This window comes from Podarcis raffonei, chromosome 2 (genome assembly GCF_027172205.1).
Source record: "Podarcis raffonei isolate rPodRaf1 chromosome 2, rPodRaf1.pri, whole genome shotgun sequence".
Lineage (NCBI taxonomy): Eukaryota > Metazoa > Chordata > Lepidosauria > Squamata > Lacertidae > Podarcis > Podarcis raffonei.
Window position 1 is genome coordinate 88,720,752 of NC_070603.1, and position 27,787 is coordinate 88,748,538.

Sequence of the window (27,787 nt, forward strand, 5' to 3'; positions counted from 1 at the left end):
GCTGTCACTAAGCCAACCCTCCTCCCTGAGTCTTGCTTGCCAGCCTATTCACCACCTTTCCTCCTGCCCCTAATGGGTTGGCATCACAACTGCTAGCTCAGGCTGTGCAGATCAATAGGCAGAACTGGTGCTGATCAATTTTTAAAGGGGATAACACTTCTTTTCCCTGCTTCAGTAAACAGCTTCACACATGCTATTTGCATTTGCTGCCAAAAATCTAACAGAACCACTGAGAATACCCTAATCAATTTTTATTTCTAATTAAACTGATGCTTGCAGCATATTGGAGGAAAATATGCACAGAAGGTAACACGGTATAACAGGACCTCTGGAAACAGAGAGGAGAGGGAAGGTTTAAGGAGTGTTGTCAGGCCAATAAATCCAGGCCAGCTGATTTCCTCAAACATATACACTCATTCATTTTCTCTCTACACAACCACACTCCACACAACATGGTGGCATAAATGCCCTACAGCAAGACTGAGGAATGGAATGGAAGGAATGACCAAATGCAAAATATTAGAATTGTTTACTTGGATCTGCATGCCCCATAATAAATTTAATGAAATCAGGGAAAGTTTTAATGTTTTTGTATTGCTTGTATTGACCTTCCTACAACAATGTCAAAGAGTGCCTGAGCTTCACAACAGCCCTGTGAGGCTGACTAAACTGAGAGATGGCTCAGTAAGCTTGACAAAGATGGCCATGCATGCACATTTACTCAGAAGTAAGCCCCACTGTGAACCGAGGGAAGCCTTTGGGAAAAGCTTTCCAACTGCAAATACAGACTCAAATAGTACATAGAGAGGTATTCTTGAAGGTGAGATAGGAATCAGAATAATTACGAATGTAATTAAGGCTGCAATCCTATGCCCACTTATCTGGGACTAAGTCCCACTGAAGTCAGTGGGATTTACTTCTGAGCAGGCATAACAATAAGCAGCAGCATCTCTTTGGGAATTAGCAGCCAGCTGTGGATTTCAAACTGCAGCACAGAAGTGCGGGGAAGGTTGTATTAGCCATAGGCCCGACACATCTGCTTACACTTTTGCACTTGCCATGAATTTAATACACAGTGAAGCAATAGCAGGGCAATAGGTGGTGCCCACCTGGTCTTGCTATAGGCATGGCTTGCCTTCACACACTGCATGTGACATCTAACTGGTTCACAGGCAAAGAGGGTCCAACACATGAAGCCTTAATGATGCATAGCCCAGCGGAGGCTGATCCTTTAGGGCAAATGGGGCACTGTCCCACCAACCTCAGTTTGCCCTCGGCCAGTCCCCACCCGTCTGCCTTCTTACTTACAGGGGTGGCACTACCTGCCAGCTTCCTCCTCCTGAGTCTCAGTGTTGCCTTTGCATAACTCAACATGGAAAAGGATGGGGACAAAACTAGAATTAATTATCTTTGCCTATCATTGGCACAGGCTCTGCCTCCTGTCCATCTCCCTGCATTCTGCCCCACCAGGGCCAATGGGCATCAGCCACCACTGGCATGACCATTACCACTGAAAATCTGGAAATAACAATTCCATACATTAGGTCCATGCACAGTGAACTCAATGTGCAAGCTAGGTTTTTAATTTTCACCCACCGCCAAAAAACAACACCCTGATTCTTCAAAATAGGAAACATTCTGACTGTCCAAGCTTTTTGTGAAATTCTGTGAGAAAATACACACACACACACACACACACACACACACACACACCTGTAGGAAGAACAGTGAAGCCAAAGACAAAATCTATTAGATCTTTAAACTTCATTATGGGAGAGGAAAACTGATGCAGGTAATCAAAATACAAAGGAGGATATTGCCCAAGTTTGAAAAAGATGCTTGAACAGTAATTGTTTGTATTCAAGTGGAATGTACATCTAGTTCAAGGTGGCCCAACTTTTCATAGCAAGAGTATTTTGACATGGAACCTGCAGGCTGCACACTGCCGTGTTGCATGGGGATGGGGAGCCCAAAATTTGACGACCCCCACCCTGCTCTTGTGCTGCCTTCCCAAAGGCAGGTAAAGCGAGGTGTTGGGCTTTGGGAATTAGGTGTGAGGATCAGGCAGGGTCCTATAGCCTTCCCACCTCCTTCCCAAAGATGGGAAAGAGTTAGCTAGGCTTTAGGAAGGAAGTGAGAGGACTCTAGGACCCTGTCTGAGCCCTCACAAAGCCCAGCACCTCATTTACCTGGCTTTGGTAAGGCAGTGCGAGGGCTGGGAGGGGGGCTCAGATGTTGCTGAGGGCCACCAAAAACACTACAAGGGCCTTGCATTGGATCACACTGTTCTAGTTGGTCAGCATCCTTGGTCAGAAGCATGAAATCAAAAAGCTTGCAATGCATTCTGCTTTGATGGTGGCAGAAATAATTAGTATTATTTTGCTAGCACCTGGACATCTTTTTCTTTCTGGAAGTGAGGAAAATTTTAAGAGGATTTGTTGTAGAAAATTAAAGCATCTGATATCAATATCTGAATCTTAGCACAGAGAAGTGCATAGCATGCCTACAATCTCAATAGATACTAACATGGCAGCAAGTACGGTATTAAAAAAGGAGGCTTTTAGTAATTTATAATCTCACTTGTACTTCTAGAGGGCAAGCCAATATTTAAAAAATAACTAAAGCCAAGCAGCTCCACTTTCAGGACTTCATAAAAGCCCTGAATTATAACAATTGTAAATATTTTGAAAACATATATTACAGACCCAAAATGGGATGTTTAGGTCTCCATTTCACTTGGAACAGAAGCTGTAAATTAGAGATGCATACTTCAGAAGACTACCTGCTTGCTGGGCTTCATTTTATGTACCTAGAATAAATAACAGTGTAGACAGGAAATGGGCAGAACTGTTTACTTATTTCAATGGAAAATGGATGCCACAGAATAGATCTATTGGGATAAAATGTATTATTTCCTAACTGGAATTTGTAAAGCGAACACTCTCATGCTGTTATCCAGCAGAGAGTTGTAGAAGTGCCAGAATATTTCTGTAACATTCTTTCAGAAAGTAAATTCACTTCAGTATAGCTTCCCAAGCCCTGAAAATCCAGTCAATACTTTGCTGCTTCAGCTAGCAGAAGGGAATGGGTTTGTAAGAAATGGGAAACAGTGAAAAATGTCAGACATTTGTAACCACAAACAGGGAGAGGGGGAGACAGGCCACATTCACACCATACATTTAAAGCACTATGATACCACTATGGTTTCCCCAAATAATCCTGGGACCTATAATTTTTAAAGGGTGCTGAGAGTTGTTAAGGAGGCCCCTATTCCTCTCATAGAGCTACAATTTCCAAAGCTCCCTGGGAAGAGGGATTCATTGTCAAACTACTCTGAGATCTGCAGCTCTGTGGGGAAAAATAGGGGCCTCCTAACAACTCGTAGGGATGCGGGTGGCACTGTGGGTTAAACCACAGAGCCTAGGGCTTGCCGATCAGAAGATTGGCGGTTCAAATCCCCATGACGGGGTGAGCTCCCGTTGCTCGGTCCCTGCTCCTGCCAACCTAGGAGTTCGAAAGCACAAAGTACAAGTAGATAAATAGGTACCGCTCCAGCGGGAAGGTAAACGGTGTTTCCGTGCGCTGCTCTGGTTCGCCAGAAGCAGCTTAGTCATGCTGGCCACATGACCCGGAAGCTGTATGCCAGCTCCCTTGGCCAATAAAGCGAGATGAGCACCGCAACCCCATAGTCAGCCATGACTGGACCTAATGGTTAGGGGTCCCTTTACCTTTAACAACTCTTAGCACCCTTGACAAACTAGAGTTCCCAGTATTATTGGGGAGAAAACCATAACTACTTAAAATTGTGTTTTAGATGTTTGGTGTTAATGCAGCTAGAAAGAAATATGCATGTTTAGAATCTCACATGAAGGAGATGATTGACTGAAGATGCAGAAAATCTATGGGGGAGATTTTTCAAAAGCAACAAATAGTGTGGAAGTGACAGACTCTCATGTTTGAATTTGTTTTGCCTCTGAAAAAATTACCCATTCCAAAGTATTCTGAGGCATCCAACATCCAGGCCTGAATATTTTCCCTGGAGCAAACCAAACAAAGAATGTGCACTATATTTGGGGAAGTTTTTCTCCCTCTCTCTAGGACTCACATCCAATGAAACTGAATGTTGGATGATTCAAGAAATGAGAAAGGACAGTCAAAGGCAGGTCTTTCAGGACCCTGGACAGAGCCCCATGAACAGAAGACATTTTCAGATAAGAGTTCAGATTCTCAGTTGAGCCCTTCTGTTTCTGGGCCTGGTCCCCTTCAGCTTTTGCCCCTTTGCACATTCCTCCCCCCCCCCTGAAATTCAGTTCTTCACATTTCTGCACTGATCTCTCTCTCTCTCTCTCTCTCTCTCTCTCTCTCTCTCTCTGTGTGTGTTATAATGAAAATGTGTGAGCATTTTAGTGTGAATTTCTTCTCAAACACACATATACATTTTTGCAAGGAATTTCCCCTCATATAATGCATTTTCGTATGTTATTTTCACTGATCTAAGCATTTAAAAATGTCCCCCTAGTATATGCATTTTTGCATATTTTGTACATGCATTTTGTTTCGTTGAAGAACCCACTGCAAAATTCTAAGAATTGTGTACTTTGAATGATAGTCGTGCTTTGGTCCACATACTGGCTCTGCTGTGGGCAGCAAAGCTCTTGGGCCAGACCTGAAAGGCCACCAGGTTTAAGAAGGACAGAGAAAGGAGAGAAAGGGATGCTGTTTCACCTGGAGAAGCAAACATGCTTTCAGCAGCCCTCTTCAGCAGAAGAGGATTCTACTGCAATGTGCATACGACTGGCCACAGCTGCTCTCTCAGCAATGATGCTGATGGCAGTTAGCATCTGACATGGCAGATGGGATGGCTAAACAAAACACAACAAAGCCACAAAACAAAAACAACCCAACTTCCTTCCCTGTTGAAAGCTCAATTCCTCTTTCCCTTTAATTATTTAAAAACCACTAAAAGCCTATCATTCACTGATGTTTTGTTAACGTCTGCCTTTCAACCCTGCAGCACACGGTCTCTGGCAAATGCCACACACTCAATAAAGAAGTGAAGCAATTGGCTGCCCATGTAAGACAATCAGGGCAAGGAAAGCATCTGGAGTTTGTAGCCACCAGGGAAGACCGAAGAGGCGCAAACACAAGAAGCCAACAATAGAATGGCCATTTGTTGGCTGTCAAGATCTGTAGCAGAAGTGAGGGAGAGACTCTCTGGTTACATTCCGATTTCTGCATTGTAAATTATTTGGCATCCCCTTCTGCTCTTGGCTCTCCACAATTTCCTCCATAAATCTGGGATGTTCAAAAATGACATGCAATCAGCAGCATGTAGGCCAGTTAAAAAACCAAACTATTAACAGACTGTCAGAAACTGTCTTTATAAATGCTGACTATTTCTGGCAGGAGTTAATGGAGAGAAAAAACAAATGAAATAAAATTGGATCATCATTGTGCCACTACAACACCCCCCCCCAACACAAATAACATTAGCAATACAATTCCGAGTCAGCGCAACTTCCAGGTCAGCGCCATCAATTAATGGCGGATTCCCTCTGAGTCTCGGAGGGACCAGCTCCGCACGATCGGGTCTTACCGCTGCGGCAAAGCGGGGGCCCTTTAAAAATCACAGGCGGGGGAAGCCTGTGAACGTGGGGACTCGGCGGGCACCATTTGCGCCCCCCCAATCGGTGAAGGGACCCTTTTAAGGGCTCCGGAGCGGGATGGGGCGAGCGGCGCGGTGCTGAGAGTCGACTGCTTCTTCCGCGGAGTGAAGCCGCACAGCCGTGATCGGAGAGCGCTGACTTTTTCCTGGGACAATTGGATTTTAAAGCAACTACCCGTGAGTAGGATTAAATTGGACTTAAAAGGAGTGAATAAGCTAATTCGACACCAAAGCGGGAAGGTATAAACAGGAAGTCTGCCTTTCCTTCTTGTAAATAGATCAAAGCAAAGAGACTGTAAAGCGGAAACTTGGAAAGACGTCTTTGAAAAAGACTTAAATCCTAACATCAGGAAAGCCGTCTCCCCTCCAGATTGCAGGAGAGGAGGGGGGAAAGTTTGAGGTTTATTTACCTGCAAAAACAAGAGGAAAAGGAAGCTAAAATCCGCTGCCTAAAACCTGGGAACGGACTGCCCCTAGACAAGGAAAGCCACTCAGTGGAAAGCTTATCGGTAAGCAGAGGATTTTTTACCTAGCTCTGCAAAAAGAGATACAGTGTTTCTGGACTTCTCCTGGTTTTAAAGTAACTCTTTAAGTGGACTGAAACTGTTGTTTTTAAGTGAATTGGGGGACTTATAAGGACTATATTTGTTTTTTAAAACAACATCTCTTGGAGTTTTATGAAGAAGAACCTACAGGGGATGGGGGTAGGCCAAGGTTTTGAAAACGGTATAGGTGCAATGTATTCTGAACAAAAGGCAAAATTAATTGTAAATAATGTGGTGACGGAAGAATTTAAGATAGAAAAAGGGACACAACAGGGGTGCCCAATCTCTCCACTGCTTTTTATATCGGTCCTGGAGGTTCTGCTGAATATGATTAGAAGGGACTGGTTGGTTAAAGGTATACAGGTCGGAGCCAAACAGTACAAATTGAGAGCATTTGCAGATGATTTAGTATTGACGTTACAGGAGCCAGAATCTAGTACCAAAAGGGTTTTAGAACTAATTCAAGAATTTGGTCAAGTGGCAGGATTCAAATTGAACAAGTCAAAAACTAAGGTTTTAGAGAAAAATTTAACATCGATCGAAAGAGAGAGGTTTCAGAATGAGACAGGTCTGACTGTGGTTAAGAAAGTGAAATACTTGGGGATTAACATGACAGCAAAAAATGGGAACTTATTTAAAGATAATTATGAAAAATGTTGGACGGAAGTGAAAAAAGATTTAGAAATTTGGTCAAACTTGAAGCTTTCCTTGTTGGGTCGAATTGCAGCTATAAAGATGAATGTTTTGCCTAGAATGTTGTTTTTGTTTCAAACACTGCAGATTGTGGACAAGATGGATTGTTTCAAGAAGTGGCAGAAAGATATTTCTAGATTTGTCTGGCAGGGCAAGAAGCCCAGAATAAAATTTAAGATATTAACTGATGCAAAGGAAAGGGGTGGATTTGCCCTGCCAGACTTTAAACTTTACTATGAATCAGCAGCATTCTGCTGGTTGAAAGACTGGCTGCTTCTTGAGAACACAGACATTTTGGATCTAGAAGGTTTCAATAATGTTTTTGGGTGGCATGCATATTTGTGGTACGACAAGGTTAAAGCACATAAAGCATTTAAGAACCATATTGTCAGGAAAGCTTTGTTCAATGTTTGGATAAGATATAAGGATTTATTGGAAAATAAAACCCCAAGGTGGTTGTCACCAATGGAAGCAAAGGCCCAGAAGAAGCTCAATATGGAGGCCAAATGGCCGAAATATTGGGAAATTTTGGAACAAGAGGGAGATAGACTAAAACTGCAGAGCTTTGAGAAACTAAAAAACAAAGTGCGAGATTGGCTTCATTATTATCAGATAATGGAGGCATATAATTTGGACAAGAAAATTGGTTTCCAGGTGGAAAAATAAAAATTAGAAACAGAACTGTTAGAACCCAAAACTAAGATTTTGTCAAAGATGTATAACTTGCTGTTGAAATGGAATACTCAGGATTAAACGGTGAAATCTGCTATGATTAAATGGGCACAAGATCTTGGACATAACATTATGTTTTCTGACTGGGAACAGTTGTGGACCACAGGTATGAAATTTACGGCATGTAATGCCTTAAGAGAGAATATTATGAAAATGATATACAGGTGGTACATGACCCCAGTCAAGCTTGCAAAAATATATCATTTGCCCGATAATAAATGTTGGAAATGCAAAGAAACTGAAGGTACATTCTTTCACCTTTGGTGGACGTGCCGAAGAATTAAGGCTTTCTGGGAAATGATCTATAATGAAATGAAAAAGGTATTTAAATATACCTTTCTGAAGAAACCAGAGGCCTTTCTTCTGGGCATTGTCGGCCAATTGGTGCCAAAGAAGGACAGAACTTTTTTTATGTATGCCACAACAGCAGCAAGAATACTGATTGCAAAGTATTGGAAGACACAAGATCTACCCACTTTGGAAGAATGGCAGATGAAGGTGATGGACTATATGGGATTGGCAGAAATGACTGGCAGAATCCGAGACCAGGGAGAAGAGTCGGTGGAAGAAGATTGGAAGAAATTTAAAGTCTATCTACAGAAATATTGTAAAATTAATGAATGTTAGAATGATGTTGGATTGAAATTAAGTGGTTTCCAGCTGTAATGCTTTAAGAGAATATGAAAAAAAAGGATTATAAATAGGTAATAATATAATGGTAAGGATTTGCTGAACCAACAATTTGTGGTGGAATACAAAAAAGGGAGGTATGAGGAGGTCCGGGAAACAAGTTAAAGGAAAATAAGCAACTGAAAATTTATGTGTTTTTAATTTTCTTTATTCTGTATTTTTGTTATTTATCTGTTTTTTCTTCTTTTTCACTTTATTGTAATACTTTAAAAAATCTTAATAAATATCCTATAAAAAAAAGCAATACAGGTTGCACGTACATGAAGCAAGTTGGCAAGCAAGCAGTTCATTGCAGTAGCAAAGTGTGTTTCACAAAATTTCAGGAGGGTGCTTAGGGTGCTTAAGGTGTGGGACTAGGACCTGGGAGGCCACAATTCAAATCTTAACACAGCCATGAAGCTCAGTGGGTGACCTGGAACCAGTTACACTCTTTCAACCTAAACTTCCTCGCAGGGTTGCTGTAATGATAAAATAACAAGGAGAAGAATCCTTTATGCCACCCTGAAATATCCGAAGGAAAGATAGAATATAACTCTAATAATAAATAATTGTATTGCTATTAAAATTATAACTAAAAACTAATGTAATGACTTTAATATGATTTTTAATATTTATTTAGCATGAAGCTCACCTAAGGCTCATTTTGATCATGTATAATGACAGAGCGTACAGAAAACTTAATCGCTGATCATAACATTGTGATGGCCGGGTTCTTTGAAAAATTAATCTCAAAACAGTCCTCTGCACAATAGTTTTTGAATGATGTGAAAGTCAGTTAGCATGAATGGAAAGGAGACTCACACTCATCTCGCAATAAGAAATCACACCAAGGCTTATGGTTTGTGGCTGCATGGTACCATGGTCATTGTGGTCCATGTAGTAAACAAGAAGCAGCAGAAGATCCCACAAAATAAGAGATGGCAACTGCAAGAGTGTCACAAATGCTTCAAATCACTCTGAACAGAAGAACTGAACCGACTCCGAGAAGATGAAGTGAACCCTTCTTGATAATGAATACATTGGCACAGGTGCAAATGCAGCCTCGGATCAATCCAGCCAAAAATCAGAGCCTCCAGCTTAGCTCTTAGTCCAGAGGAATTTGGCCACCCTCCAGGTGCCCGGCTCGAATCCTTTTGACCTCCTGTCTGCGATTCCCGGCAAGATCAAAGGAGGTCTCCAATCGGCGATTCTCCTCAACGTGAAGGAGAACACACCACTCCTCCCACTCCTCTCCCAGGGAGGGGGAAAAAGACAGACAGAAATGTATCTACATGTCTTTATTCCTGTCTTTCAGCAGTACAGAGAAACATGTCTGCACACTCTGATTCCCACTGCAGAGAGAGAGTAAACTCCACCCATGTACTTCCAGTACAGGGTCATGTGCTGCTCTGAGGTAATATCCGGCTCTCAGAGCACTTTACAGACAGTCCCAGTTTCCCACGGTACAATCCAATAACATCAGTTTCCTGTTTACCATTCCAGCCACCTGGTGCTTGCTTCTGCATTGCTCCTTTTTCGTAACATCCTCCCCCAAAAGAATCAATGCGTGTTGCAGCAAGCAAAGCATGATCCAGAGAAGAAAACAAACAGTTGTTATACACATAACACTCCCCTGTTGTTTCAGTTCCACCCTTGGAACTCCCCGCCACTGGTTTCCCCAGTGTACCTCTCTGGTTGTCTGGTTTCCAAGGAATGAGTGCATCTGCATTACCTTGGCTAGCAACCCCCTGTTGTGTCTTTGTCTCTGACTTAGACACAGCTCCAACCTGTCCTCGGTTGTTTACAACAGCAACACATGCAACAGCTAAGTTAGCAAACTCTTTTGAGTACCTCTTGGGTGGTTGACCCTTTGTAACTCTCTCAGACCTACGTATGAGGTGCTGATCCTCTCTGCTCACTGGTCCAGTCTCAGGACTCTTTGGAGAACTAGTTCCAATGGTAAACAGTGGTTCATCCTTCAGTTGTGAAGGCCTATCTATTGTGTGAGATTTCCTCTCAATGACTGTGACAACTGAGCTCTCCGAGCTATCAGTGTCATCACTTTCTGTACAGCTGAAATCAGTGAAATCATCATCATCTGAATCGTCCTCAGTGGGAAATGTGTGTACTATCACTCTCTCCTGTTCAGGAGCACTCTCTAGAAATTTTGTGAGAATCACCTGACCAGATTCAGACAAAATTACTCTGTAGAGACCCTTTTCATACCCCACAAAAATGCCTCTGGCATTCTTTACTCCACCTGGAGCTTCTGTTCTCACATGAGACCCAAAAACCTTGAAATGGGCAACAGAAGGTTTTCTGTGGAACAGTTTCTCAAAAGGAGAACTTCCCAACTCTTTTGAAACCTTTCTCACTTTCGTATAACAGAACGACATTAGAGACTCGGCCCAGTACTCATGTGGCAGATGTGAACTAAGCAATTGCGCTTCCATCCCCTTTTGCAATTCTCTGTTCACCCGTACACAGACACCCCTGTTCCACGCTTCCGCTGAAACAGCAACCTTGTGTCTTATTCCCTTCTTCTGCAGGAACCTTTGGAAATCCTGTAAAAGAAAAATCTGCTTCTCATCTGTGAATAGACAATCAATGTTAGCATCATGCATACTCTTAACTTTGTCACAAAACTCCTGAAACCTCTCCAAGGCTTCCTTTGGCTTTCTCAACACATAAACCCAGACATAGTTAGAGAAATGATCCACACACACAAGATAATATCTTGCATTGCCTCTAGATGGTTCTAGAGGACCAATCACATCAGCATACACCCGCTGAAATGCTCTGTTGACTCCAGTCTTCTTCTTGCTCACACCTGCAAGAGAAACTAAGTTAGACACAGATGAATTACATTCCATGTAATCACTTTGTGCAAAAGTCAACAAATAAAGTCCATCCTTCTACCTGACTGAAAGAAATAACTCTCCATCTTTGTAGATCTTGCAGCTCTCAGCATTGTAGGACAGTTTCAGTCCTCTCTTTGCAATCTGCGAAACACTCAGCAGATTGAACTTCAATTCAGGAACCAAGTAAACATTGTTTATTGTCAAGTCCAGACTCTTAAGATAGACAGTCCCCACGCCGGCCGCTTCCAGCTCCTGACCGTTGGCCTGTTTCACAGCGAAGCTTTGCTTCTTAAACGATGAAAAGAGTTCTTTGTGTGGAGACATATGAACTGTCGCGCCCGTGTCAATAACAAACGAGTTCCCAACGTCTGGCGTGGTTCCTTTCGCCATCAAAGCTTTTCCAGGTTTCACCGAAGTCTTGGTGTGACCTTTGCCTGACGCCTCAGGCTTTGCTGAGCGGCCCTTCGCTCCTTTAGACTGACGTGGCTTCTTACAGTTCCGCTGAAGATGCCCAGCCTGTCCACAATTGTAGCATCGGACAGTTGTTCAAAGCTACAGCATCCTTTCCAGTAGCCTCATCGGTGGGGGAATTAGAACTCCGTTCCTCCCTCCCCCTGTCCTTTTCTTCCAGTGCAGCATGCCGGCTGTGTTCATCTAGAACCACGGCACTCAGGGGCACTCTCCCCTTCCTGGCATCCATGCTGAATCCAAGGGTCAGCTTTACAGTCAATCTCAAGCCAGCTTTCACTTTCCAAGCCAGTAAACTCCAAAAGTTCTCTTCTGTTTACTGCTTTTTTACAGGCAGGCAAACCTTTGGCTGTTTTTCTGCTTTCTCAGGCAGGCAATCTGCACGCTGTTTTCCACAGCTGCAAAAGGTAGTCAAAACATTTTCGATTTCCCAGGCTCTTTTTAGGCCATTCAGTAACTGGCAGACGTTGCCTAGCAACCTGCTCAGGACGGGATTCCTTATCTCACCACAGGAATTCCTGGTATGCAAGCTTGCCTTCAGAGCTTGTTTTTCAAACGCAGCTCTTGTGAACCAGAAATTAATCTTTCTGCGTTCATTTTCTCTCCCCCAAAATGCAGCATACCTTTTTTGGGGCTCCGTTGCCTTGAAACACACTCCTCTCGGTGTCCAGCTGTCTGTTCTGTTTAGCCTCTGGCTGCAGGCAGACGCATTTCTTTATCTCCTTAGGTGCAGAGGATGGCAACGATTCATCGACCTCTCACCTCTCATGCAGATTCTCATAGATCAGATAACCATCGGTCTGCTACCAGTTGTCGGAATTCAAGCCAAAAGTCAGAGCCTCCAGCTTAGCTCTTAGTCCAGAGGAATTTGGCCACCCTCCAGGTGCCCGGCTCGAATCCTTTTGACCTCCTGTCTGCGATTCCCGGCAAGATCAAAGGAGGTCTCCAATCGGCGATTCTCCTCAACGTGAAGGAGAACACACCACTCCTCCCACTCCTCTCCCAGGGAGGGGGAAAAAGACAGACAGAAATGTATCTACATGTCTTTATTCCTGTCTTTCAGCAGTACAGAGAAACATGTCTGCACACTCTGATTCCCACTGCAGAGAGAGAGTAAACTCCACCCATGTACTTCCAGTACAGGGTCATGTGCTGCTCTGAGGTAATATCCGGCTCTCAGAGCACTTTACAGACAGTCCCAGTTTCCCACGGTACAATCCAATAACATCAGTTTCCTGTTTACCATTCCAGCCACCTGGTGCTTGCTTCTGCATTGCTCCTTTTTCGTAACAGGGCATACTTCGGAGTGCTGTGTCTTTGAGAGTTTTTCCCCTAAATATTTTTCGCCCTTCTGGGAACTTTGGCGCTCATGCAAGCAACCTACAGTTCCCAGCCTCCGAAGCACCAAGGCAAGATGCTGCTTCAGCACTGCAATGGTATGTGATGTCTGCATTCAGACACAGAGCTTGAGGCTCAAGAGTCTACAGCACTAGTATTTGACAGGACCATAATCTTGCTACCTTTGCTAAAAGCAGGCTGAAACAAGGCTTATATATATATATTTCCAACAAAGAAAAGCTGAAAAACCTGAACTTTTTCTTTAAAAAAAATCTTCATTCATTTTCCAGCCAATGCTACTTATTTCTGTATTACAAGGCTGAAATGACAGTTGTCTTTCATCCTGATTCAGTGGGGAAAGCTTTCACAATTATTCATTTCTATTTGTTGGGACAAATATTAGCTCTTGGTTATGCTTCCTTCTAGGTCCTGCTTTTAATAAATGCTACTCGAAAGGAAACAAACACTCAGGCCTCAAGGTTGTTTCTTACAACCGTTCTAAAAAATGTGTTGGAAGGAAACATGGATTGACTTTTTCAGTGAATTTGCATCCACAAGCCTAGTACTGAATGATTCAGTGTGCCCAGTTTTTGACACACCAAAGCATGGACCGATGCAGCTTTCAAAGATGATCCAAACACAGAGATGTGAATGAAACTTGTTTTTCCTTAAATGAGCTTTTGTTGGGGGGCTAAGCAAATTATCCACACAGCACTTTGAGAGTACGAACGGGTAAAGCAGACTTAGTTTCTGCCAGTTATCAATTCTCACACATTTTGATAAGCATTTAGGATGGACATATCTGTAAACTAAGAAGATATCCTGAGTTTGAGTCGGTTGCAAATCATTTTGCTGCAGAAAGATCTCATGAACCCCTTTATGAAGAGGTTTTGTAAGGAAAATGGAAACAGTAAGAATGGCTGATTGAACCCCAGGGCTCCGCTGGATTCCACAGAATATCAGATGGGATCTGCAACAAAATGTTGCATTGCTGAATGTTCCTGTTCAGGATTCTAACCAACCAGCCATGCTCTCTTCATAGAAGCTAAAGACTACCCTTTAACCAGCCAGGCAGCTCCTTTATGGAGGTAGAGTCTGCTATGCTTCTTGTCAGCCTACATAGGACTTCTAATGTCTCTAGCTCCCTGTACAGACAGAATGTCTTTAGCTGCTATAATAGAGTCCCCTGGAGCTGTTCAAGGTCCTGAATGCTCTCTGATTGACTTTGCTTGCATCTCTCAAGCACTGACGTAAATGGGCACCAGTGTTCACTGAGCGTCCCTTCACAACTTCTACTAACTTACACTAAATTGCAATATGGTCATATTGCTCTCCAGCTTTGCAGCTGCATAAATATATGATGGTCTTCAATTCAAAGAACTGATCAGCAATATGAAAACCAAGAAACTGGGCTAAAATACAATGTCTAAATGTACCTCTCAAGTTTTGATTCTCCAAAAGATCTGCATGCTGTTAGATGGATTTGTAGCTGGTTGACAGACAGAACCCAAAGAGTGCTCATTAATGGTTCTACATCATCCTGGAAAAAAGTAACAAGTGGGAGCTACAGGCTTCTGTCCTGGGCCCATTGTTGCTCAAAGTCTTTATAAATGACTTGGATGAATAAATTGAGGGGATGTTTATAAAATTTGCAGATGACACCAAACTGGGAGGGGTAGCTAATGCTGCAGAAGACAGAATCGGGATTCCAGATGACCTTAACAGATTGGAGAGCTGGGCCCAAACTAACAAAATGAAATTCTACAGGAACTGTTTAACAGTGGAACAGACTCCCACAAAGGGTGATGCTGGACTCTCCTTCCTTGGAGCTTTTTAAGCAGAGGCTGGATGGCCATCTGCCATTGATGTTTTGGCTGAGATTGTATTGTGGGGGGGCTGGACTAGATGACCCTCAGGGTCTCTTCCAACTTGAACATTCTATGGTTCTATTAACAATACGACTCCTGCCAGTGTGAGAGATTTGTGAGAGAAATTGTTTTGCAAGCCTTTGGAAGGCAGTGTGTGTCTTCACAATATCACCTTTGCCCTCTGCTAGCCAGAAGGCAGCTATTCACTTGGCAAGGTCAGCAACATCTCTCACTTAATGCATCGACTTAATCGCTGCCTGATCCAAAGGGGGGGGGGGAGTCCTTTGAACTTCGCAGGGTGCACTGTGGTCCCCATCTGCTTACATCCCATGCGGTCAGAATGCAGAGTACCTGGAGCTAAATGTGTCAGAGCAGAGTGTGTTTGACTGAATGAATTCCCCAGTGGAAGGCAATGTTTTAAACACTGTCATTGGAATCAGTGAATTTTGCTTGAGCTGAAGACAGCTCTGGCTACAGATCCAAAGCTGGTAATTACAGGCTGCCAAAAACATCTAATGTTAATGAAAGAAAAAGTCAAGCAAAATGGGAATCATCATAAAACCTACAATTTTGAGGATGTGGCATTTATCCTATTTCAGCACCGTCACCTTCAGAAGAAGGAGGATATATAGGAGACTGGAGGGGAGAGGAATGGTGCTGAGGGTGGGAAGGATATGACTCTTGAATTCTAAAAAGAAAGTTTCATTGCTCTTCCTTCTCATAAAATGTGTCCAGAAAAGCATTTTAAAAAATTGAACAAAAAATGCACTCTTCTTTCTTTCTTTCTTTCTTTCTTTCTTTCTTTCTTTCTTTCTTTTTACTGTAGCTTGTAATTCAACGAAATCAATCACTATTGAGGAGGAAACTCATCACTCTCTCTAAGGATTAGAGCATTAGTGCAAAATGCAGCCCTTCGGAGTATTTTGCATCATAACCCTCAGGCAAGACTGTAGCACATTCTCATCTCTCACATAGCAGCATAAATCTGGAGTAACATTTCTCCCTTCAGTTATTTCTGCTGCCTTAACTGAGAGACTGCTATAATACTGGCTATTTTGGAAATGACTTTGGGGCTACTTCACACGGGAGTCTGTGAATAATGCAGGTGCAGGTCATACGCTGCAGGAAGTCTCAGTGTGAATGTAGCAGCCTGAAGGACCACCTTCTGCAGCCAGTCATCCAGGTAGGATCAGAAGCAATGCAAAGCAACCCTGCCCACCCTCAAGCTGGATAAGCACTCCAGAAGAGCAGCATGGACAATGGCACCGGCAGCCACTGAAACACCTGGGAAGACACACTACTCCTGTCTCTCTTCCAAAAAGGCCATCATTCAGGACAATCGAGGCAGTTTCTGTGCCAAACCTAAGCCTAAACTCCAACAAAAGAGCCTGGGCGTGGCTCACAACCACATGCTCAAGAACCTTGCCCAAGAAGGGAACATTAGCAACTGACCATTACTTAGATTTTCCAGCTCTGTGCAGTGTGCCTTAAGGAGTGGCCTTACCAATCCCTCCTTTAGGCAAGCAGGCAGTGAACACCATCACTCCTGGCCCAGCTGTGTGTAACATTAAACAACAACAACCCTGTATTTCTGAACAAAAGGTGCTTTGCCAGCCACTGTATACTGGATGCCCCAAGGTAATGAGTGCCAAAGGTAAAACACTGAATAACTGCTGCTATTAATCAGTAAATTCCTTAACTGCAGGAAGGCTGAAGAAAGGCGAGATAAATTCTTTGCACTGTGCCTTCACCATGGAAGGTGTTGGAGACTTGCCCATATCTGAGCTATTGTTTTCGGGGGGGGGGGATCTGAGGACCTATGTCAAGCTGTGGTGGCAAAGGATAAAGATGAGAGCTAATTGACAATTTACAAATTAACACATCGCCAGGGCCAGATGGCATTCACCCAAGAGTTTTTTTAAAGTTCTCAGATGTAAAAGAGCTAAACTTTAAAAAACAAAAGAAAAATACTCATACTATAAGACTGGAAGCCAGATAATGACTTTTTTTAAAAGAGAGAGAGAGAAAGAATGCATGCCAAGGAGAATTTGGGAAATTACACATCTGCCAACCTAATGTCTGTCCAAGGTAATTTCAAAGACAGCGTTATTATTAAAGGTAAAGTTGTTAAGTGCATAGAAGAACAAGCCATGCTGATGATAAACCAGCATGGCTTATGCCAAGAGACATATGCAAGCCTATAAATAGGTCTGTCTAGAAGACATCAGAGCAATCTTTCCCAACATCTGGTACCTCAATGTTGTTTAACGGCTGCTCCCATCATCCCTGACCACTGGCCATGCTGGCTGAAGATGACAGGGGCTGAAATCAGACAAAATCTGGGTATGCAAGTTTGGGAAAGACTGAATTATAGATTTGGACATCCAAAAAATTTGTGACAACACTCCCCAGCAAAGCAAGCTTGATAAGACAGTGCTGTCTGCTTTCCCCACCTCTATTGTATCACTAGCTATTTTCAGACGACATAATGAAATAGCAGGCATAAAGATGAAAGACTCTCAATGGAAAATAAGCCTTTATGTGGATGACAATATTCTTTATTTAACTAATCCAGTCAGTTCCAGAAAAGCTCTTTAACGATGCATAAAGATCTACAGAAAAATTTCAGGCTATACATTGAACTGGAACAAAATAGAAGTGATGGCTTTTAATTAGAAAAGGGGCAATTTAGCTCAAGATAGCATTGTAGCTCGCCCACCTCGAACAGCCAGTGTGACTTACAAAATATCCCTCAGAGTCCTCCTAGATTAGACCATTTCACAGAGGAGAAGTTTATCAGCGGCTATTATCCATGAGAGTGAAATAAACCTCCATGCTCAGTGGCAGTGTATCTCTGAATATAGGGTGCTTGGGGCATACAACAGAGAAGAGTTTTGGCATTCATGCCCTGCTTCATGGGGCTGACCATATGCCCACAACTGGAAATGCAGATGGGCCCTTGATCTGATCCAGAACATGAATTTCAACTAGATTTTAATGAAAGCTGTGCTTTGGGAAATTGCTTGCCATCAATGAGCATGACCCACGTTTAGATTTCTTCCCTCTGAAATCAATAGGACCTGAGGGTGCTTAGCTTTGACTATGACTGTCCAAAGTAGATCTTGGCCAAGGATCTCTTTGAGGAAGTCAGGCTCCACACTGAGTTTCCTTCTGGAAAGTCTAGAAACTGACTTCACCAACAGTTCAGCCCCCACTTTGAGAAATTCTGACAAAATTGTTATCTATGTGTTATGTAATCAAGATAAACTGTTGCCTTCATTAAATGTCCTCCAAGTATGCCACTATGTTGAGATATGGTGCAATTTATTTCAATCAGTTAATTAATTGATTGGTTGGTTAAAAGCAAGCCAGGTCATTATTGGCTAACAGTAAAGTAGTACTTTATAACATCCACTTGAGACTTCAGGGTAATGGATAAAAGGATCTCATTAAAGTTCATGAATAAACTAGCAATCTAATCAACCAAACCAGTTAAGACAAAAATTTCTAGGATTTAAGTTAGCATTTGGCCCTAGTGGTTAAATGTGACTGCCATAGCTCAGATCTAAGTTTTCCACAATAGCTGATGCATGAGTATGCCTTTAATGGGCACGTGGCTTATTAACATCCCTGATTTGATCCTGCAAATATTTACTCATCTGTTTAACTACAATGCCGCATATCCCTTTTAAAAAATATACTGCCACATTTTTAATAGTTTCAATTTCTACAGGCTGATTTACATATTGCATCTATTACTCATGTGTGTTGCCCTTTCCTGAGCTACACACATCTATGGGCAAACATAATGTGTAATGTATGGCCCAGGTAATCACATATATGAGAGGTGTCATCTCGCAAACTGGTCATTGAGAGCCAGTGTGGTGTACTGGTTACGAGCTATAGACTCGTAATCTGGGGAACTGGGTTCGCGTCTCCGCTCCTCCACATGCAGCTGCTGGGTGACCTTGGGCTAGGCACACTTCTTTGAAGTCTCTCAGCCCCACTCACCTCACAGAGTGTTTGTTGTGGGGGAGGAAGGGAAAGGAGAATGTTAGCCACTTTGAGACTCCTTCGGGTAGTGATAAAGCGGGATATCAAATCCAAACTCTTCTTCTTCTTCATTCCCATCCAAGTTTCCTGTGTGTGCAACTGGCACATTAGAATCCACCCACTTCCATTCTTTTCAACCATCACATTCATTGCTATTCCATTTCTTGCTATCCACCCCAGTAGGCTCAGCTTGACGAAAAATATTATGGGTGTTAATTTTTTCCATCCCCACCCAGAATCACTCCTCTGTCCTCTACCACTTAACCTAGAGAATTAAAGAGCAGTTTGCCTCTTCTTTTTGGACAATCGTGATTTTACAGGATTGTGCAAAGTCCGTCTTAAGCCTCTTCCCAACTTTTTTTCAAGCCTCTCCAGGAGTCCCCTGCAGTATTGGGGAGGTTTGTGGGGGAGCGGGGAAAGCAAGAGGGCTTCGTGCTCCATGGAGATGCTTTCCTTTTCCCACTGCATCTCCCCATGCTATATCCAGGCACAATGCTTTTCTCCCATCTCAGGAGACTTGTGGAGAAGCTTGGGGGCGAAAACAGTGAGAAGAACCCTGGGACTCAAATGATTCCCCTCCTGCCTCTCCGCAACACAGTTCCTGGGTGCTTTATGCTGAAGTTGGCTATGAGTAGGGAAAGATTAGGAGAGAGGAATTATCCCGATTTGCAGAAAGACTGGCACACACATGCCTATCTCCATCCAGAGCATTAAGCAGCCCAAAACATTTGTTTCTATTATTGCAAGTTTTCCACAAATCTTCTTGTTAGGAGTGTGGCAATAGAGGCTACCCACTGAAATGCCATAACACATCAAACTACCCAAGGAGCTTCTACATTGGGAATGACAGACTGCAGGTGTGTTACGGGCTATTTTTATTTAGCTGGTTTACTGCAGAGAGGGAAAATCCTGATTATATGAAGAAAAAGTACAGATTGGCATTTTGATAAAGACAAGGCCATGTGGACACTGTGGGAAACCTCCAAGTATGAGCAGCACCAAGTGCACAATAAACTGAAATGTGAAAGCACCCTTTTTATTATTTGGCAACATTTATACACCTCTGTAAAAGCGTGTTACAAAAAAAAGGGGTCAACATCAACAGAAAATGCCCACTTTGTTTTCCTGCAAGTGCATGCACCAGGAAAAAGTCAGGACTTTGAATATGAACAACAAATACATGTTAGAAATTGGCTCCACATTTTTAGAGAGAGGAATTAGCAGGAAAGCAGCTCAGTTCAGTGAACCAAAGATACAGGGTTATATACAATGCTGCGTGAGTGACATTCCATCTGCACAATGGAATCTCCCCTTCCTCTCTGCTTCCTGCATGCCCCCCCCAATCTGTTCTGGTGGGTCCCCAACCCTCTGGAGTAGATTTTGAAGGTGAATGGGGAAAGAGGGGGTAGAATGGGAGGGGCAGGAGGGGAAGTCTGTTGTGCAAGCAGAATTTAAACTTTGGATACAATACAGCCCATGGGTTGTTGTTTTTTGCTCATGCACTTTTATCTACCTTTCCTCCAGTACCTTCAACACAAGCATCTTATCAAATGCCTTTTGAAAAAGTATTGCATTTTTAAAAAGTGAAATCAATGCCAGCATTAAGTCATTGTTCTTCTTTCACAGACAACATATTAAACAAGTAGTAAGGGAGAAATGACTGAAATTATGCCCACAAGTAAGGGTGTAATTAAAGAAATTATGTATGTAATCAAATTTCAAAAAAAACTGAACCGCAGATGAAAAGCAGTTAAATATTAGAACCATACATGGGATATAAGTGAGAACCTTTTCAAAAAAACAATCCATCATCAACTTTATTTCTACTTAAATACTGCCCCCCTCCCAGTTTGGTTGCTTAAGGTAGGCCATGCATCACACAGTGAAAAGCTGGGTTATTGGTATAGCTTATTAAAGACCTAGCCACATTCTTTCATCTTACAAATCAAAACAATATCAGGGATTCACTTGCTCAGACCTACCAACAGGAACCTCTGCCCACAACCTTAACAGTCAGCCTAATGACACAGCCAATAAAATTCCATTGTACACTCCTACAGCTGTTTCCTAGGTAACCACCACAGAACCATATAAACTGGATAGACGCAGCTGAAAGAAAGGAACAATGCAGCAGCAACCTAATCCTACAATATCTCTGCTTTAAAGAACAGCTTTCACTTGGTACAATTCCGCCGCCCACCCACCCCCCTTCCCAAGCTGATTCATGCAGAGAAAGTTATTCACAAAGTTGAGGGATCTGTGCTCCCCCTAACACTTCTATTTGTTCAGCATCATCACAGGAGGAGTTAGGGAAGGGCTGTGTGCCATTGCCGAGTATCACACAGTATCTCTGAGGTGAAGTGAATGCAGAGAAGTCCACTCATGTGATTGCAGTGGCTGAGAGAACCTGGAAGAAGCCCAATTCACTGGCTGGCAGGCAGGCAGGCATGAGGACATTGGATGGGAGCTGCCCTGAGGATACGCTGCTCAGCAGAAACTGTTGGCTGGTTGACATGGAATCTTTTGCCCTGACAGGCTGACACCTGGATGATTTTCCTGCAGGTGGCTATACATGAAAACATGACATCAAAATGTTTCATGTGTGCCACTTGTTGAGAACTACCACAGCCTAGCAGCCAACAGACACGAAGCTGCCTTATACCAAGTCAGACCATCTAGCTCATGACTGTTGACGCTGGCTGGCAGCAAATCCCCAAGGTTTCAGGCAGAAATCACTCCTCATCCTACTTGGAGATGCCAGAGACTGAACCCAGAACCTTCAGCATGTAAGGCTTAACCCCTGAACTACACCCCTACCTCCAGTACGCTGCTCAACTCTTACCTCTCCTCTCAAAACAAAATTGCTTCACTGTGCATTTCGATTATGCCTTGTAAGGCTATCCTAACCCTCCTCAAAGTGGTTTAGATAGGGAATAACAGGAACCACAGCATGGGCTTTGGGGTACAGAGAAGAAGCTGTGTTAGTACTTAACCATTGAATGCTCACAAAAATGGCCTTGTAAATGTATGTGAGCACTTTAGTTTTGCTATAACAAAGTGAGCACCAAATTGGGCACTCTTTCCAAAAATCACAGTTTATTTATCAAAGGAATTTGGTGTGATAAAGTAATAGGAAATTCCGCCACCCTATCATCCCATAGATATGGAATGCTATGTATGAACTTACCCCATGATGACCTACAAGCATTGAGTCTACAACCCCAGCACCCCCACCCATCACTGACATAAAAGCAACTTAACCTGTAAAAACATAAACACAAATACATTATACTGTAAATGAAATGGGGGACAAATAAATTTATATGAAACATTAATGTTTTTATAATTCAAAACAGTCCCTCCCAAGAATGGTGGAAAGATTTAGCTGCACACTCTGTCCATAAATTGCCTGGGGGAAATGTAAGGTTTTACTTGATGCCCAAGAACCACCTTCTGGAGTCAGACATGCAATCAGGAGTGGAATAACTGCAATGCAGTACCCCCAATACAGATAGCAGCTCCAGAAGGATACCATGGTTGATGGTATCAAAAGCCAATGAGAAATCAAGGAGGATCAAAAGGATCACACGCACCCCCAGGTCTCTCCCACCACAGGACAACCAAAGCAGCTTCTGTGCCAAAATCAGGCCTGAATCCAAAATGAAATGGATCTAGAAAATCTGTCTCTTCCAAGAATACCTGGATCTGGCTGGCAACCACCCTCTCAAGGATCTTTCCCAGAAAGGGGCAGCATCTTTGTAATGCGCCAAAATGAAGAGTGACTATATACTAAATGTTATTGATCACAAGACTCTCCAGTAACCAAGATGGTGTGCTTCCTAAGTAGACTGAGGTTTCCAAAACACTTACTTCAGAAACTAGAAACTGTGGTTCATATAATATAATATAACATATAAAATAATATAACATACACCACTAACACTGCAACCCTAAACACAATTACTAGGTGAGAAGGCTGCACTAAATACAGCAAGACTTACTTCTTAGCAAAGACACAGGTTAGGCTGCAAGGCTGCAATCCTATTTACCTGGGAGTAAGTATCACTGAACTAAGTGGGACTTCCTTTTGAGTAAGTATGCACAGTATTGTGATGTATTGATGACTTTACATCTGCAAAATTGGTGTTCCCCCTGTTTTCACTAGGGTGACATCTTCAAGCATCCCACCAGAAATTGGAACATTTAACTCCTTTAAACACATGCCACTGACACACGAATGCTCTGCAGACAGAAATAAGCCCAGTAAGCCACCTTCACTTATAGCATAATGCACACTTTCTCTTCACCAAAAAGTTTTTGGGGTTTTTTTTTAGTCTAATGGCTTCAAGTCATGGATAGCTGAACTAGGAATGCCATCTTTTTCCTCCATCACACAGTGACAACAGGCAGAGACAGGTAACATACTCAGCAGCAAAGAAAATTGGAAACAGTCATTAAGAAGACTGTGTTTAGAGCTGGGCTTTCAAAAGAAATATCTGAACAAAGCTATGTTGCAAGTGTGTGATGCCATTATATCAGGACAAGACACAGAAAGTTTTTTCTGAAGCCTAGCTGAACAATGTACTCTCAGTGCAATACTGATGGGCTATCTCTTGTTTTCCCAGTGGAAAGGCACTGTCTCAGTCTGTAATATAAAAACATTATTGCTTAGTGCTTTTTTGTGAAGAAGAAAGAAGGATGTAATTTCAAAAGATGAGAGGGAATCCCTTCTCCTGAGATTCAGCACATAATTCATATTGTCTTCTAACTTTAGGTAATCATTATGGGGCCCCCAGATCTAGGAATATCTTATGCAAGAAATTCTTCCAATTTTCATACACAGCTAAAGCATTGGAAATGACCATATAATTGGTTAGGCTTATTTCTCTGGAGAGCACTCTTTGGAAACGACAATGTTATTAGGAGAAATAAAAAGAACAGTGTAGAAACTGCCTTGTTTTTGCCATTCTGTAATTCATTTAATTCTGGTTGCATGACAGTAGCCACTATAGAACCACAAGATCAAAATTTCAATATCAGGAAGCAGTGCAAGAGCTTGTTCTATCAAGTATAACAATGCAATGTTCCCAATATGCCGATCACGTCCTCTGAGCCTGCGAAGTTCTGGAATCAATGGACAGCAAGTCAAAATAAGCAACATCTGCCAGCTCTTTACCAGATGCCAGATAATCTGCTCCCCTACTCCTCCAATTCAATTTCCTAACAGCTAAAGAAAAGGTCTACAGCCCATTTTAGATCCTTTAATAATTGTGTCATTATTTATTTGGCTTCTAGGCACATCCTGTGCAAACTGGAGTAGCAAGCACAATACATGGCCAACCAATAGCCCAACTACTTACTGTTCATCGATGGACAAAGAGATTAAATTAAAAGGAAGCTGCTTTGCTGGGAAAGTCATGGAGGAAAACCTTAAACTAAAACACAAGCAAAGACCACTAATGCCACACTTGAGTTCAGGAAATGGCTCAAAACTGCCAATGTCTGTATACAACTTGAAGTCACTGGACTTGCTGCCCAACTCACAGTGGAAGATGGCACATAGGTTGGTTGCATCTTAGCGAGAGAAACAAGTTGAACATAGCTAAAATACCAATGTGAAATAGGATGCTTTCAATCAAAAGCATTTCAGCAGCATATATCTCTCTCTCGAAAGTATTCAATTCCTGTGTTTAAAATGCAGTGAAGAAGCTGTGGCACCCACTGACACCATCATCTGAGGCGCTTCTTTGTGTGCCTCCTTGAGGGGTCCACAGGGTGGCAACATGAGAACGGGCCTTTTCTGCGGTGGTTCCCCATTTGTGGCATGCTCTCCCCAGTGAGGCTCACCTGGCACCTTCATTACATATCTTTAGGCACCAGGCAAAAGCATCTCAGCCTCTGGCTGAGTAACATTGTATGGCCTTATAAATGTGTTCGTGGGAGGGGGGGTTATTGAATCATAGAATTGTAGAGTTGGAAGGGACACTGAGGATCATCTAGTCTAACCCCCTGCAAGGCAGGAATATGCAGATGTCCCATATGGGGATCAAACCTGCAACCTTAGTGATATCAGCATCACGCTCTAACCAACTGAGCTAGCTAGGCTGTTTGTTTTTGTTTTGTTTTTATTAGTTTGTTTTAGTTTTATTATTTAATTTGTGTCCTCATTTTGTATTTTTATGTTGTGAACTGTCTGTGATCTTCAGATGGAAGGCTGGTATACAAATTTAATAACTAATCATAATGTGTGGCTCAGACATAGGCAGTAACCCAGTGGCTTATGGGGTGGAAACCCACAGGAAAAATGGGGCTTCCTGAAACCATTGGTTTATTTACTTATACAAACCTTATCTAATGCATACAGTGTGGAGAGCAGAAAGTTATTTGCCTAATCTGTTGCTAGTTGGAAAGTGTGCAAATGGTTGACTAACCACAATTCTTAATCCCTCTTAGGAGTTACCATGTTTTCAGTGGCAAAGTTGGCACATAAAAGGATGCATGTTGGAGGAACTCTCAAGTCACATCAAGCATGCGGCAAAGGCAGATAAACTCGCCATCAGACAAACACACATACACATGATGAAATCCACGTCTATCACAGTTGAGACTTTGCTACTTAAGTAAAAAAGGGGGGCTGGTGATTTCAAGGAGTGCAGTTTTTCAGCCTCTTTTTCGGCACATGAAGCGAAACCAGCAAACGTGCAAGATTTCCCATATCCTTCATGTTCCGCCACCTGGTGGGACATTTCCTCAAACTTTTATGAGCTCCGGGTGCAGCACTCATTTACTGTCCCTCCCTTGCAGATCTTGCAAACATCTTCATCCCCTACCTCTGAGATCTAACAGGAGAGCAGGAAATCTCACAGGACAAGCATAAAATCACACACATGAACCTTAGTCTACATCCCCCCGCCCAAAAAGACCCCTGCCAGCTGAAACATCAACAATGAAGCTTTTATCTTTTTCTCGGTCCTTGCCTCTATTCCTCCACAAACTACACCTCTCCACATATGCCCCCCACATTTTCTGACAAGAGGGTAAAACCACATCAGGCACTTCAACAATTCTGCTCGCCTAATCCTCTTCCCATCACCGACCAAGAAAGAGCATTCAAAGCTCACGATGCTGCCGATTGTGCTGCAAAGAGGATTCCCTCCACCTCCTCCCCGCCCCCAGTTTACAAAGGTGACTTCCATTCCTGATACATAAATCATTTTGAAAGAGCGTTGTACTTTATTTAAAATCATTATGCACATAATAAATGCACAACAATAATAACATAAAGAGCTTCAGCAGGGGGCCTCAGAAGACCGCTTGCATTTCCAAGCATGCCCCCCACCAGGGACAAGAGAAACAGACTAAAAAAAAACAAAAACCCAATGCGAAGGCAGCTCCCGGGCGCTTTCCCAAGCCAACGGCAGGCGCATGCCCACCGGCGGTAGCGTTTGCCCCAGAGGGGCTCCTGCAGCCAGCCAGCGAGCCTTACCGTCATCCTGCATCCTCTGCAGACACAGAGTCAGGTTCTTCCTCCAGCCCGGCATCCCGGCACAGGGTCAACCTGCTCGCGCTTGTGCACAAGCCCCGAAGGTGTTGGCGGCGGCGGCGGCGGCAGGCTTCCCCTCCTGGGTAGAATAAGGCTAAGCGGAGAGTTCCCCACGCCACCCCCGCCCAGCACAGCACGCCGAAAGTGTTGTGGCTCGGAGAGAGGCGAGCGCGGGCAGCGAGCCGCTGGGGGAGCCAGGCTGCCTGCTCGGCCACGCTAGGCATTGATTCGCGCCGCGTGCTCCATCTGGGTTTGGGGCCGGCAGGAAGGAGGGGAGCGGGCGGGGAATCGGCCGAGGAGGCGAGTGCGTGGAAGGGCCCAGTGTATAGATCGAGATACAGAAGGTGCGCGGGACTAGCGGCGCCCCGAAACCTTTCCCGCCTGCCCTGGAGTGACTGAGGTACGTCCACGGCAGCCGCAGCTCTTAATGTGTGGGGACCGTACTATGTGACAGGAGAAGCCAGGGGAGGAGGAGGAGGCGGAGGCGGAGGGAAAGGAGGGGAGTTCGCCTTCCAGTCCAATCTTTCGACGTCCGGGAGGATCCCGCCGCGGGCTTCTGGGCTTCCGCGAGCGCCTGGCCGGCCCAGGTCTCTAGCGCGCGCCTTCCCTTCTTTCCCGGCGCTCGCGTCTCATTCCCTGCAGGCGCCGCCGGCCGAGGGGGTGCAGGCCGCCGGCTCAGGCTTCAGCCGCGCGCGCCGGCTCTGCTCGCGCTCGGCCGGCATCTTCTCTCGGCGCAGGTGAGCGGGAGGAGAAGGCTCCTCCAGCGACAGCGAGAAGCAGCAGCTCGGGCACCTGGTTCGCTCACCGCCGCCTTCCCGCGCTTTCGACCTTTTTTTTCGCCTCAGCCGCCGCTCCTCGCACGTGGCGGGAGTCTCTCCGGCGACCCCCGCGATCCAGAAGGAGGAAGGGAAAGTAGCTGAGGCGAGAGGCGACGCTTGCCGGCTCGCTAGGCAGCACATGGGAGGAGGGATGGTGGGGCAGCCACGCGCGCTGCTTGCCTCCCAGCTCTGGGCGCCTCACCCGAGCACGGCTGTCGGGAAGGAGGCCGGCGCCCCCACCCCCCGCGCTTTCCCTGCTTGGGTTGAGGGTATGTAGGGTACGCTTCTGCAACGGAGAAGGAAGAGACACGCGGGGGAACGGCGCTAGCCAACACGTCGAAGGGGAGCGCTTCTTAATGGCTGGGCGGCTGCCTGCGCCTCCACTTCCACCCCCCGAGGAGGTGCGAGCGACGCCGGGTCCTTGAAGGGGGCGGAAGGCCCGCTCTTCCACAGCCCACACAGGCGAGCTGCGCGAAGCTCGAGACGCGTCTGGCGCGCGCGCACACACCTCACTTTCTCTGCCAACCGCCCCCT

At 44.1% G+C, this 27,787-nt stretch overlaps 1 protein-coding gene across 1 annotated transcript in view; it reads right to left on the reverse strand.

The window, feature by feature from the left end:
* The window catches only part of GRIP2 (glutamate receptor interacting protein 2), a 371,385-nt gene extending 344,345 nt beyond the window's left edge, over positions 1-27,040 (reverse strand). Inside the window, exon 1 of the mRNA XM_053378049.1 lies at positions 26,379-27,040. Within this exon, the coding sequence (XP_053234024.1) occupies positions 26,379-26,433 (55 nt within the window). The 5' untranslated portion in view covers positions 26,434-27,040. The remainder of the gene's footprint in view (positions 1-26,378) is intronic.
* Positions 27,041-27,787: the final 747 nt, after the last annotated feature.